Source organism: Micropterus salmoides, unplaced genomic scaffold, assembly GCF_014851395.1.
Source record: "Micropterus salmoides isolate LMB-PRFRI ecotype aquatic unplaced genomic scaffold, ASM1485139v1 Ms_hic_scaffold_6, whole genome shotgun sequence".
NCBI classification, from domain to species: domain Eukaryota; kingdom Metazoa; phylum Chordata; class Actinopteri; order Centrarchiformes; family Centrarchidae; genus Micropterus; species Micropterus salmoides.
In genome coordinates, this window is record NW_024044348.1 from 13,435,746 (window position 1) to 13,449,452 (window position 13,707).

Genomic DNA, 13,707 nt, shown 5'->3' on the forward strand with positions numbered 1-13,707 from the left:
TTAACTTATCCATTTTAATCGTGTGCATTTACTTCAAACGTTCTCTTAAAACCAATGGTCTTCTGAAAAATGAGTGTTGGCCTGTGATCCATTTAATATTCTGTTGAAAACAACCAAACAAGTACTGGAGATGTTTTCAAACTGGGATCAGTGTACAAGCTCCTTCTGCATTCAGTCAATTCTAATCATATTAGATCCTGAGAAGATGTCCTCGTTTGAGATACAATGAAGCACAGGACATGTTGGTTTAGATATGAGTAATGGCTCTGGAGGGCTAAACTGTGGTGGATGTAATTTGAAATATTTGTAGTGGATATTATGCTAATATTAGTTCACTCTGTATCGTTATAAATTAGATCATTTAATTGAGATGAAGACTTGCAAAAGATTACATTACAATCATCATTACGGGCAGGTTTTTCATGAATAAATGTGCTGTTTGTGGCATCTGAGTAAGGAATTGTCATTTTTGCAGTCATTTCTAGGTTTTTCTATTTGATATTGCTATAAAACATATGGTGATATATCATTCTAAGAATACAACCAAAACAATAAATATGAAAAACCAAAGCTAAACATGTTAAGAATGTACTTTGTTAGTTGTTATTGGGAGCACATTGACCTACAGCAACCTAGTTTACCTACTGAGTAAGTCCTTGTCTGATTTAAGCTTTGCCAGAACTTCACTGTGTAAATAATACGGAGGAGTAGCAGCTATATTTGTTTACAAGCTAATTTTAACCCAAATACAAAGCATCTGCATTCTGCTCTATATCTGCAAGTTTAATATTAATTCATTTATTTTCCCCACATTTATTTGCCAGTATAATTTCTGACATGCAAATCACACCCCAATTTCAGCATCCCTCTGGATGACTTGTAGCTACCTAGATTATTATGGGTAATACAGCTGCCTTGTCCATCAAATCCATGAGTTGACTTTTGCTCTGCAAAATGTTGTAGTTTGTGTTCTCCATTTGCATGGTTGTCAGTGTGTTAGAAAATGTATGATGTACAACTTTCAGCGTAAGGTCTACCTTTAATGTTCACTAATATCAAATCTGTAAATTGTCCATAAAACAAAGTGGTCCATAAAACAGCCTCCTCGCCTTTGGACAGTAACTTGCTGTTCATATTAGCTATTTGAAAGTGTTGGAACATGCAAGTTAAATCAGTTGCAGAAGGTCAATTTAAATTTCAAACTTCTATGCCAGTGCTCAATACTGAAAATACAAAAACACCGGATAAAATAGAAAGTAAAACTTCATGGTGGACTATTTAGACAATGGGTAAACAAAATTCACTGGTGAAAAACTGTACTGCAGACTATAACTTGAAAAGGTAAAACCAATTCCCCAACTTCGATCTATTCTCACCTAAGACAGGGTCTGAAATTATGTTTTTTACTCACCTGCCATAGTGGCAGGCCACTGAACATTTCGATCAGCCACTCAATGTTTTTGTCAGCCACTTCTGAAAACTCTGTACAATGCTTTAGAATTTCAAACACTGAGTCAGTGGTAAGTTAGACAGTAGAAATATGGAATATTGTTGACTTAAAATGTTTGCCTGCCACAGACAATATTTACCCTGTCTTTGGCAGGTGGTTGGTACTAATTTAAGTCCCTGCCTAAGACCTATGAACGTACTGTTAAAATTACATTTACTATCATGTTAATCATACACATTTCTAGTTAATTGTTTTGTTATTTCTTCTCAAAGAAAACACTAATGCACAACACATTAAATGTTAGCTAAAAGAGCTTTAATCAACCTGATGTATGCTAATCAGCACTACAAAGCAAACAAAGTTAACTAACTGGTGGAGATAGCTGGACATTTTACACGTTACAGAGACAAATATTGTCTGGAGATGGTGGAGATCAAAACAAAGCTAAAACGACAATAAAATTGGACTTACATTCATAGGTGGCCACACATCCCAGTCCAAATGAATGCTAATGTTGCTCCATGTCGGTCAAATGTTTAGGCTAGCCTATATTTTGCCAAGACAGCAACAACAGTTTTTTGCCTCTATCAATGGCACAAATTGGTGGTATCTTTTGCTAATACCCATAAGAGAGTTTCTGTGTACTCAACCCTTTTCATGGTGAACAGTTTGAAACGACAGGTTTTAGTAACGTTAACCAGTGGTGGAATAAGTATTCCGATCTTTTACGTAGCCTAATTAAAGCAATAACCACAGTGTAGAAATACTGTTACGGTACAGAAGTATAGAAGTATTAGCATCAAAACTAAAAGTAAACATTATAATTATGTGGAATGGCCAATTTCAAATGTCAATATTAGCCTGTTGGATTATATTTATTGATGCTAGGCTATGTACACATCATTAATGTAGCAGCTGGTAAAATTTTAAGTTAATTTTAACTACTTATTAGTATCTCTGATAATAAATCTTAATTTATTAGGTGATTATATATTTCAGATTAATGTGAATCTGCAAAGTAGTAGCCTAACTGCTGTCAGTTATTTAGTGGCATTAAAAGTACAATATTTGCCTCCCAATTTCTGTGGATTAGAAGTATAAAGTAGCATAAAGTGGAACTCAGGTAAAGTAGAAGAAGGCTACTTGAGCAAATGTACTATGTATGTTATATAGTATGTTAATATGTGTTACATTCCACCCGGTTCCAACCCCTGAGAGTAATAAGTACACTGCCACTGTTTTAAACGTTTGCGAATGCAGGACCTTCTAGACCTTTTTGGCTTTCCGTAGTTCTGAGACTGAGCGCGCAGCGGAGCGGGTCCCGGTGGGAAATTTGTATCTCCTCAGGGGGATGTGTGTTTTGTGTGTGTTTGAGCTCTGGATTCTTTCAAAGCATGGCTCTCAACTTTCAGACATCCACCCTTTCTCTGACTTTGCCGATTTCGTGCCAGATATGTCTCGGAAAGGTAAACTAAGACTCTCTTTTTGAAATCATCAGCCGTTAAACAAATATGATAAACTGCTGCCTAGTAACCTTGTTGTTACGTTTCACGTTAACGTAACACTAAGTTCACGCAGCCGTAATTTACAGTTAGGATAGTCTTTCCTGGCATTAGTGTGCCTTATTGGCAAAATGAACTACTAATCTGCTGGTGTTTCTCTCCGTGCAGGTCAGGCAGCCGGTCATTTGTGGCAACCACCACGTGTTCTGTTCGTCTTGCATGGATACGTGGTTGAAGAAAGCTAGCCAGTGTCCCACCTGCAGAGTCCCCATCACAGCAGACAACCCCTGCAGAGAAATCATCGGTGAGTAGCTCCGTACAAACAAGAGAAAACAGTCACAAAGCAGACAAGAGACAAACTGTGAAGCCTCACCTGCATGCAGCCTCGCACTGTTGAGTCATCATGGCATCATATTAACCCACACATGTTGTTATGGTTGCAGTCACTTTTAGGCAGTTGCAATGTTTGTCTTATCAATAGCCCAATCAATACTCAGTTATTGAATTATGAGTGAAATGAACAGTTTGCTATTTACCCATTTGACAGCGAGTTGGACAATGATTTCCTCAGCTTCATAGGAAACAGTGGACTGTATCAGATTAAATTACATAACATTACTAACTTTGCTTGTTCCACCAAACCAGTCAATAGGCCGTGTAAACATTGACTTTGAGGTGTGACAGCCAGGTTCAACCAAGTTTTCATTTGTGAATTTTTTGGAAAAGAAGATAATTTCAACTTTTATGTCCCATCACTGTTGGGACATGAAGAAATAAGTCATTCAAAATGACAGACAGGAGGAGGTTAGCAAGTGATGTTGGGAATTTATTTACATGCTGTTATTTTTTTGTTCCTGCATGTGTTGTTTTATGAAAATGAGTCTTGATCACACAGATCCATGGTTTCCTTTCTCCCTTGTTTTTTACGCTGGTCTGATAATTTTGGATCTTACTGCAGTCTATACTGACATGTAGTTCAGCCAGCCAGCTAGTGTGCGTCATCCACTAGCAGAGCATTTATTACTGTTGTTCCAGCTTCTGGGCCGCCTGAACTTTCACATGCTGTAATGCAGTGTTTCCCGACCCTCTCCCGGAGTACCCCTTGTCCTGCATGTTTTAGATCTCTCCCTGTTCCCACACAGCTGATTCAAATGATCAACTCGTTATGAACTGCTGAAGCTGCTGAAATCAGCTGTGTGGGAGCAGGGAGAGATCTAAAACATGCAGGACAAGGGGTACTCCAGGAGAGGGTCGGGAAACACTGCTGTAATGCATCTGTTTATCTAATGGGATTAATATAACACTTAACACTCTAAGTGCTAGTATAAAATACCTTTTGATCCCAGTGTGTGAATACAACTCAAATTCTGATCAGCCGGGCTCAGTGACTGCAAACAGCACCTCAAAAGTCCTGTTCTCTTTGCACATTTTCCCATCTGAAAAAAAACAAGGTGACTCATGGGTGTATTGTTTGCAAACAAGATGCTACATGAAAACAAGACCTGTTTTTATCTGCTTTTAGTTTTGGACAAGGTTGGACAAACATGTCCAGGACCAAATTCTGTGCTAAACAGGGATGAGGTTTTTAAGATGTTAATCCTCTTGTCCAACACTGGGTTAGACAGCCAAAAGCCAACCTAAAATATGAAATGAAGTGAAGTGAATGCTACAAGGATAGGGCTTAAGAACTTTGTTTTCAAGACAGAATCTACCACATTTCTCTGCAGTTGGGCTTAGGAGGCTGAGATAACCGTTAACTCAATTTAAAAGGCAGCACTTCCGCTTTTCATAGTTAAACGCTTTACTTGTTTTTGGGTAGCAGCTCTGTGGTAATGTAACTCATGCGTTATAGAGCCTCCATCAAAGCTGAGTGAATTGGGACATTACTTTAATGTTTTTTTCTTTTTATCTGTTACTGTACTTGTATTTTTCCTATAGGAGGCACAAATGAGAGTGATCACAGTGATAGCCCTTCTGTGAGGAAATGTCTCAGAAAAACCAGAGGAGAACTGCTTTTACGGGAGTATGAGGTACGGGTGCGTCATGCCATGTATTTTCATATGTTTTCACAGCAATAACAAGCAGGTTGATGCTCTTAAACAGGTTCATCAAGAGGTTTATCGCCACAAAAATGTAAGCAGAAGCTATCTGGTATCAAGTTTCAATTGCCAGATTTTCTTGAATGGTACACTCAGAATATGTGGTAGAGCAGTTTATTGTTACTCATTATTTGTTTGCAGCAGACAAAGTGTAAATTGCTCAACATAATATGGCTGTATATATTCTGTGAAAGCAATTATTGTTTGAGATTACAACAGTATCCAGGAAAAAAAGTTTTTATTCTAGCCGTGCTAACTTTTCTACATTGTGGTAAGCTTGTAAGTATCAAGATGACATGTTAATGTGGTTATAGTTAAACCCTGTTTTCACATTATTTCTCTCTAACAGGAGGAAATTGAAGGGCTCATCAGAGAAAACGAGGAGCTGAAAATGAAAAATCTAAGTCTGGAGTCACAACTGAAGACTGCTTTGGATCCCTGCAGCATTAATACGGTGCAAACAGGCGACAAAAAAGTCGACCCCTATGTCCTGGAAGAATGGACAAACAAGCTGCGAGCTGCCACGGATGTTTGCAATAAAGTAAAGCAGGACATGGACAAGCTTAAGGAGGTATGCCCAAAGGTGCAGGTATTGTAAGGTACAAAGCAATGTGTGTGGAGCTAGTGTCTTGCTCAAGGAAAAAAAAAAACATTTCAATGATGATGTCTATATTCTGTAATTTTATTCAGGTAAAATAATTGCAAATATTGAGAATAGAATAAATGTGATTATTACATACTTGTCATTCTAAGCAAAAGGGTAAACATTCTGACACTGTTGTTTATTTACCATCTTTCAGTAGAACCACTGATTCATTATATGCGTACTTAATGCTTCGGTCTGTGTGGCATGAATACTGTTAATTTGCTACCTCTGTGGAATAACGTGTAACGTACTGCAAATTTGTATCCTCAGGCAAATAAGGTATTACGATCTCAAAATGTTGACCTTGTGCAAGAGAATATGAGATTGAAGGCAGAGGTGGTGAGCAGATCTCCTCAGAAGTAAGGATCTTTCTTGTCTTAATGATGCATAAGTTATTTTGATTCTTTCTTTTACTTTGTCTACATGCACTTAGCATTTGGTGCATGTTTCTAATGCTGCTTTTAGACTGCAGGCCACAGTGACCCAAATCATTTTTTCTTTTTGTCTTTTTTCTTTCTTTTTTTGATCTGTGACTCAGATCTGATTTGAACAGTGTGATCAGCCACAGTCACATGGATTCCACTTTAATGTGTGGTCCAAGTCAGACACAGGTTTTTAAAATGCGACCTCAGTGTGGATGGTCATATCAGACTTTGTGCGTCACAATTTTGTGCCACTTGTACGGGCGGAAACAGAGAGAGAGTTATAGGGCTTATATGCGCTGTGCAGTTGCCAGAAACTGTAATGAATTCAATGAAAAGAACATTTTTCATTAATGTAGAGAATTGTGACCACGGGGGACAAAAACAGGAAAGGGCAATGAAAAATCAGGAGGGTTAACAAGTATGAGCAAACCTCTGTTGCCTTTATCTTTTCTTCCATACGAAAGTGTGCTGCGTATGACGTCATATTATTCTTTTGCGCATGCGGGTCACTTTCAGGCCATTGCCAGTTCACACTGGAGTCTTACATTGGGCACATAAAAAAATAATAATAATGTCAATCAAAAAAATTGGATCTCGGCAATAAATCGGAAATTAAGCATTGAGGCCTCCAGTGTGAACATAGCATAAGTCAGTGTCATGGGTAACTGTACAGACAACATTATTTGTTACAAATGGCTGTAGATGCACATTTTAGGGATTGGGAATAATGAACTAATTCAATTCAGTGTTTTTCTAATGAAAATGTCTGAAATTAGAGGCAGTGACTTGCTGCTTAGGTTAATTATTACTGAATGATTTGATTGTGATCCGTCAAGTCAACAACACACAGATCACATTAGAAATGTATTTTTTAAAAGACAAAGTTAAGACCAGTTTCATTTATTTTATATTATTTTTATTTTCAAATGAGCTGTTTTGCATTAGATACATTTGGTTTGTCACACGCATGACACTCAGCTAAATGTTACTTGGCCTCTCTGTCATGATGATCCTTGACCAGTTTAAAGACACAAAATGATCTGTCCCCAGGTTTGGGCGTTACACAGTGGCAGCACTGGAAGCTAAAATCCAGCAGTATGAGCGTGACGTGGACCACTTGAAGAGGGCTCTGGATCGCAGTGACCAGTACATTGAAGACCTGGAGTCTCGGGTCAGTACGTCTGAAAAGAGACAGCTTGAGGTGCAGGAAGCATGTGGCAAGGCTGGGTCAGAAGCTTTCACACAGCAGCAGAAAATCAACATGATGATGAGAAGCTTGAGTGACAATGAGAGGGAGTCGATCTGCAGCAATCCGGAGGCAGAATGTCGAACATTTTCTCGAAATCACAGTTTGATCATGCCATCTGCAGATAAGAAAGAGTTTAATAAGAGTCTGACAGAAGACAATAAAACCGAGGACTTGGAAAGCACTTGCTCTGACCTTTTGCCCACCACTCCGTCCTCTGCCTTCCGGTCCCTAACTCTGAGAAGCCCTGGCATACGTGAAAAGAAAGTTGCATTTAAACCTGTGTCTTATCTGAGGAAGCTTGATTTTGAAGAATTCCCTGTTCCTGGCAAGAGTAGCGGCACCATGGAGAACCAATTCAACAGCCTTGACAAATTCTCCAAAGGTCTGCTTCCAGATACTAACATGGAACCCTCAAAGTCTGTCTGGGATGGTTGGCAGAGATCTAAATCTAATGACCAGTCTTGTCCAGGCCCTTGTAACGAAAGCTCTGTTAAAGGAGCCATATCCACTGATCTTGTAGACGATGAGCCAGATGGTTTCCAGATGTCCAGCGAGGCCTCCATGGATGCAGCATACCTGGACAAAATCTCAGAGTTGGACTCCATGATGCTGGACGGAGAGAGTTCCAGTAGCCGGGGGTCACAGCTCTCCCTGGCTTCCTCTCCTCACACAGACTTGGACAACACTCTCATCTCAGAACCACAAACCTGCCCCGATGTCTTGTCAAGCCGTGGTTGCAAACCTGTGATACAGTGTGACCAGAAGAGCCACCCACCATGTGGCATCTTGAATGACAAAGAGGCTCCAAAAGGCTCTGCACAGGAATGTTCTGCTGCGCTGGTGTCAGACAGGGGGAGCAGTGCCCATGACCCTGCCAGTGCAGAGCATGCAGGGCCCTCTCAGACCGATGAACTGTCTTTTGATTTGTTGTTTGATTCATTGGAAGAGAATAAAGCCGGGCCCTCTGGCTCTCTCAGTCCAGCAAGCCATGATCATGGTCATGTAAACCCTTCTGCCTCCTCTTCTTCCTGCTGCACTGGTAAATCTGTGAACACAAGAGACAGACACGCACTGAACGTCAACCAGCCAACAAAGAGGAAGTCCCACAGTCCGTTTAACACAAGCAGTCCCACAAAACTTTCAAAGCTCATGTGAAGGTTTTAAAAACTGAACCTGTGTGTTTTCACTGTACGACGCACTGGTATGTTTTTGGTCAGGAAACATTAACTCAATGTTGCTTCAGAATAAATTTGTGAATGACATGCTCGGGTCTAACTTATTGTCTGAAATTGTCATTTTGTCTGTGATATTGTAAAAATGAAATATGACAGGTTTATCAGATAGTTGTTGTTTTGTGTAGTCTACTTATCTACTACTAATGGGACTAACATTTTTATTACACTGTAGTACATCACAAATTTGTCAAACATTCGTTCAGCCTACTTGTATGTTTTTGTCATTTCAGTAAACATGATTTTTATGACATTCAGTACTGAAGACAAACATGCATGAAAACCAATCATAGTTTGAAAAAAACATTGCAATGTAAGAGTGTTAGGAAATAAAATAGTAAAGCAATGAAAAAACAATGTATGAATCTTGTGTTTTTCTGTATTTTCTATGATCCTTTTCCAGTGATTTGACCATATGATTTAAGTCACCTCTACCAGTCTTGAGGATTTACCTGCTGTCAAAGCCTAGTATTTTGTGTTGAATTTTCCATATTGTGATTTCAGGTAGAACGGTATTAATATTTTGTTCTACTTTTCCTGATTAGCATTATATCAGTAACAATTATTAATTTGCTGCCATTGAAAGTCGAAAAGGCATAGCTTAGTTATGCCGTTAAAAGCATGTTGTAGCCTATAACGACACACATTGGAGACCACACAAGCACAGTAATTCCATTGTAGCAGGAAGTGCCTTATTTATTATGCAAATTTAACGATATCATGTATATTTCACATACCTCTAATTGCTGCATGCAATTTTAATTGGGTAACCGTTGTGGTTTGAATAAATGAAGTGTTAATTCATTGGGATTAATTAATTTAGGTAAAGACTACAAGGTTATGGTGGTGTATTAAATCAATTTGTTTAGTGCTCATCTGGCGATGATGGGCTTCAATGACAAGGCGGCGGTCTCTTTACTTCCGAGGGTTAAGATGAGAAGCGGGACAGTGGGTCAAGAGCCTACTGGCAAACCGTGTAACCAAACATTTAAGCATGTGGCATGGGTGTGAACTGATAAAGTCAATAAATATATAAATGTCAACTTTTCATACTGAGCCGCCTGTATAATATTGCTTTCCTGTCATGCATTTTTGTGGGCTGTTAATTTTTTTAATTAAAAACACATCACATCATTTATGATATTAAATGCTAAGCCATATTTTTTTTTACACTTCCCTATAATTCTATATAAAAACAACAAACAGATGGAAGATCAGTCTAAAGTGTATGGCTGCTAAAATAGACAGCGTTATGTCAATGGTTTTATTGCCTCTAAGTAAAGAATAAGGCCTAAAGGCATTGGGACCGGCGAAGTTCCGTAGCTGGATGGAGTGGAGTGAGCCCTTAAAAACGCGTCTAGTCTCCAGATGTTACCGCCTGCCCTGTGAGCAGTTTTTATCTGTCAGGCTGTTCACTGTTCTGGCAGTTTGTGTCTCGCGAGAGCAGCCGAGCACGGGCTTGACGAGATCTGAGGCGCTCAGGTGTAAGAGCCTCTCTCATCCCCAGCAGTGGGAAACCGTAGACAGATAAGTGCGTCTGAGAGACTGCAGGCATCTCTGTGATCTCCGGGCTCAAGGCTGCACTCGGCGCACTACACAGCGAACTACACGGCATCATTACTGGATAGGCAAAGGACCACTGTGTATCTATGACTATTTTCCAGCTCTTGTAGCCGTTTCCCCCCCTTTTTCCCGTGCACTTTAATTGGAGAACCTCGCCAAGATGATGTCCATGAACAGCAAACAGCCGCACTTCGCCATGCATCCCTCTTTACCCGAGCACAAGTACACCACCCTGCATTCCAGCTCGGAAGCTATAAGGAGAGCCTGCCTACAAACTCCACAGGTAAATGATCCCCCCAAAACTTCGACTTTGTCGTTTTTTCGTGCCTAGGCTGCTTGTAGCGCTGAACTATGTCTGTGCGTAATAACAAGGGCTGCTCCGAGGCACATTCAGCCAAGACGCGCTCTTAATGTTTTTTTCATGTATTCCACTGCAATCACTCGAAGAGACTTCTTTTTGAAAGCATGCTCACTTTGCAAAGCCTTCTTTACTGTTTTTGTATTAATTTTTATGACGTGCCGCTTCTGAAGGAATACTCCGGCTGTGTTATGTGTCGCCTGAAGTCCCGACTGACTATATTTATTTGTCTTTTTCTTTTTCTGCTGTCTTCCTTTCTTCCCCGTGTCTCATCCCTTTTCTTGCCCATCTACCACCCCTTCATTCTGCCTTCCTCTCCCTTTTCATTTCCGCACTTGCAGCTGCAGAACAACATATTTGCGAGCCTGGATGAGACCCTGCTGGCCCGGGCTGAGGCTTTGGCGGCCGTGGACATCGCCGTGTCCCAGGGCAAGACGCACCCGTTCAAGCCCGACGCCACCTACCACACGATGAGCACAGTGCCAGTGCCATGCTCGTCGACATCCACTGTCCCACTGGCCCACCACCACCATCATCACCACCACCACCATCACCAGAACCTGGAGCCCCCGGACATCATGGACCACCTCAGCTCGCCGTCCCTTGCCCTGATGTCCAGTGCGCACGACGGGACCGGCGGTGGAGGTGGCGGGGGCGGCGGAGGTGGCGGCGGAGGGCTCATCTCCACCTCCTCCCACCCGCACTCTCACATGCACGGCTTGGGTCACCTCTCCCACCAGGCTATGAGCATGAACTCGCCTCTCACCCACCACGGGCTCTTACCGGGCCATCACGGAGGGGGTCAAGGCGGCCCAGGTCTCACTAACACCGGACTCCCCTCCATCAATGACTCGGACACAGACCCAAGGGAGCTGGAGGCTTTTGCGGAGCGCTTCAAGCAGCGGAGGATCAAGCTTGGGGTGACCCAGGCGGACGTGGGCGGCGCTCTGGCTAATCTCAAAATCCCCGGCGTGGGATCACTGAGCCAAAGTACAATTTGTCGATTCGAGTCGTTAACTCTCTCCCACAACAACATGATTGCGCTCAAACCTATCCTTCAGGCCTGGCTGGAGGAGGCCGAGGGGGCCCAAAGGGAGAAAATGAGCAAACCTGACATTTACAACGGAGGGGAGAAGAAACGCAAGAGGACCTCGATAGCGGCCCCAGAAAAGAGGTCTTTGGAGGCTTACTTCGCCGTACAGCCTCGACCGTCGTCCGAGAAAATAGCAGCTATTGCTGAAAAGTTGGACCTGAAAAAAAATGTGGTGCGAGTGTGGTTTTGTAACCAAAGACAGAAGCAGAAGAGATTGAAATTTTCAGCTACTCACTGATGGGTGAGGAAAAGAAAAGAAAAAGTTGTGTGACTGAATTTGGGGACCAAGGGACACTAAGACACCATTTTCAGTCTTTTGTCTCCAGCGATTTTACACGTTGGTACACAATGGGCTTTAGATACCCATTTTATTATGAGGCTTCATATATCTTGTTTATTTTCACGTTATCGGTGAATGTGAAGTATGCAAATAACAGATTACACAAATTTCGCTCAGTTGTTTCGAGGGAAAAGTTTAGCGACGTCGACATTGCCTTTTAAATCACGTGGAAAGAGGTAATTTGCTTGATACTATAGCGAGTTATTTTCTCCAAATAGGCCTATTATTTGAAGTAATATAGCCATTTACGAATTACCTCATTGATTGTTGAACTGTGTTTTGGTTTGATTTTTGTCGTTGTTGGTAGAATAATTCATGAATCTGTTCATTTATTCACCAGTTCAGTTTGGAGGCTGCTATAAACTCAAATTTAGTTGCAAACATTTATGGCTAACGAACAAAATGTAGGCCTGCATGAAATCCGTATTCACGGGCAGTAATTTAGCCTCTATAGGCTGTTACATCTATAGATATATTTATTTTGAATTTGCACAAAAGACCCCTTAGGTTTATAGATCGGTTATTTCGAAATGATTTTGTATATACAGACATCACTTTGTCACCTATCAGAGTTGAGCTCCTGTATTTTGGAAATAAATTATGGGTCTATCAACACCATTGGCATCACTTGGAAAAGTTTCAAACACATCCAGAGAGCACGAAAGCCTTGTCAGCTTCATCAAGGAGAGATCAAAATGGAAAAAAGAAAAAACTAAGTTTTCTTTCAAGTGTTTCAGTTTGCAGTGCAAACACACTATGCATTGGAAAAAAAACTCACTGCGTACAGTAGAGCTGTCTACTGGTAGACCTGATGTTGTGGATGGTGTAAGTCACTGTTAAATGCCTGTTTTCACATTAAGATCACCACGTTGTTTGTCGTGTTAATTGTTACGGAAACGTTGTGTAAGTAATATTTTACTTTGTGCACAAGTATGTTTACAAATCTGCGGCGTTCATGGAAAATGTCCCACTGTCTCCTTCCCTCTCTCACAACTTCTCCACTCTCCTCTGTTGTCCTCTTACTTTCCTTGGTACTATTCATCCTGTAAGCCAAATCCAACAGGGAGGTGTGTTCCAGCAATCTTCTAATAAATTGAAGAAAGAAAACTATGTTTTTCTGGTTGTGATTGGGCCCTCACTAAACATAATTATTGAGGTTTTAATGTACAATTTGGTTGATTGGTTAAAAGTGTTTTTATGGCCACAACTTGAATTCCGACGTTATTTAATTTTAGATGTCAGTTTTGGTATGATTTAAAATTGCTTAATTTTACCGTTTTCTCCTTCATTTGTACCATCGAGATAAAACGTTCATCAATCGAAATAATGCTTGGATGACTTCACAGTTTGTCTCATTTAAGGTTAAGAAGCCATCATGCAAAGGATTTTAAAGGATAGTTAGACGAAAACACACTTTTAAAAATGAACATTTCTTGTTTTGCCTAGTTATTTTCCCTAATACATTTGTGTGCCAATGTGAAACTAAATTTCTAACATGTAAAATAATAATAATAATAGCCACCTACCTGATAGACTAACAATCAGTGTTTGAGCAAATTTAAGGAATATAACATTTTTAAATGGTACAACAGTTCTAATTATTATAATTAGAACAGTGATTAAAACAGGCAGGCCTAATTGGTATGTTGTGTTTTTAGCTGCCCATATATTTGAACGTTTGCGCACATAATGGGCTTAATTACAACAGAATAGGCTTTTAAATGAAAATGAAATGAAACTTTGGATGTCT

At 40.5% G+C, this 13,707-nt stretch overlaps 2 protein-coding genes across 2 annotated transcripts; both read left to right on the plus strand.

Annotated features, from left to right (window-relative positions):
* The first annotated feature begins 2,757 nt into the window (after positions 1 to 2,757).
* obi1 (ORC ubiquitin ligase 1) lies at positions 2,758 to 8,956 on the plus strand. The gene is made up of 6 exons (XM_038701886.1): positions 2,758 to 2,916; positions 3,121 to 3,256; positions 4,891 to 4,982; positions 5,401 to 5,622; positions 5,968 to 6,056; positions 7,173 to 8,956. Exons 1-6 carry the CDS (start codon positions 2,845 to 2,847, stop codon positions 8,524 to 8,526), a joined length of 1,965 nt encoding a protein of 654 aa, XP_038557814.1. The 5' UTR covers positions 2,758 to 2,844; the 3' UTR covers positions 8,527 to 8,956.
* A 1,185-nt stretch (positions 8,957 to 10,141) lies between these two features.
* Positions 10,142 to 13,030, plus strand: pou4f1 (POU class 4 homeobox 1). Its single transcript, XM_038701714.1, has 2 exons — positions 10,142 to 10,449; positions 10,866 to 13,030. Exons 1-2 carry the CDS (start codon positions 10,327 to 10,329, stop codon positions 11,853 to 11,855), a joined length of 1,113 nt encoding a protein of 370 aa, XP_038557642.1. The 5' UTR covers positions 10,142 to 10,326; the 3' UTR covers positions 11,856 to 13,030.
* Positions 13,031 to 13,707: the final 677 nt, after the last annotated feature.

Coding starts and splice junctions, on each gene's coding strand:
- obi1 (XM_038701886.1), top strand. CDS start 2,845: ATGGCTCTCAACTTTCAGACATCCACCCTTTCTCTGACTTTGCCGATT. Junction 2,917..3,120: donor GCCAGATATGTCTCGGAAAG/GTAAACTAAGAC, acceptor CTCTCCGTGCAG/GTCAGGCAGCCGGTCATTTG. Junction 6,057..7,172: donor GTGAGCAGATCTCCTCAGAA/GTAAGGATCTTT, acceptor ATCTGTCCCCAG/GTTTGGGCGTTACACAGTGG.
- pou4f1 (XM_038701714.1), top strand. CDS start 10,327: ATGATGTCCATGAACAGCAAACAGCCGCACTTCGCCATGCATCCCTCT. Junction 10,450..10,865: donor CCTGCCTACAAACTCCACAG/GTAAATGATCCC, acceptor CCGCACTTGCAG/CTGCAGAACAACATATTTGC.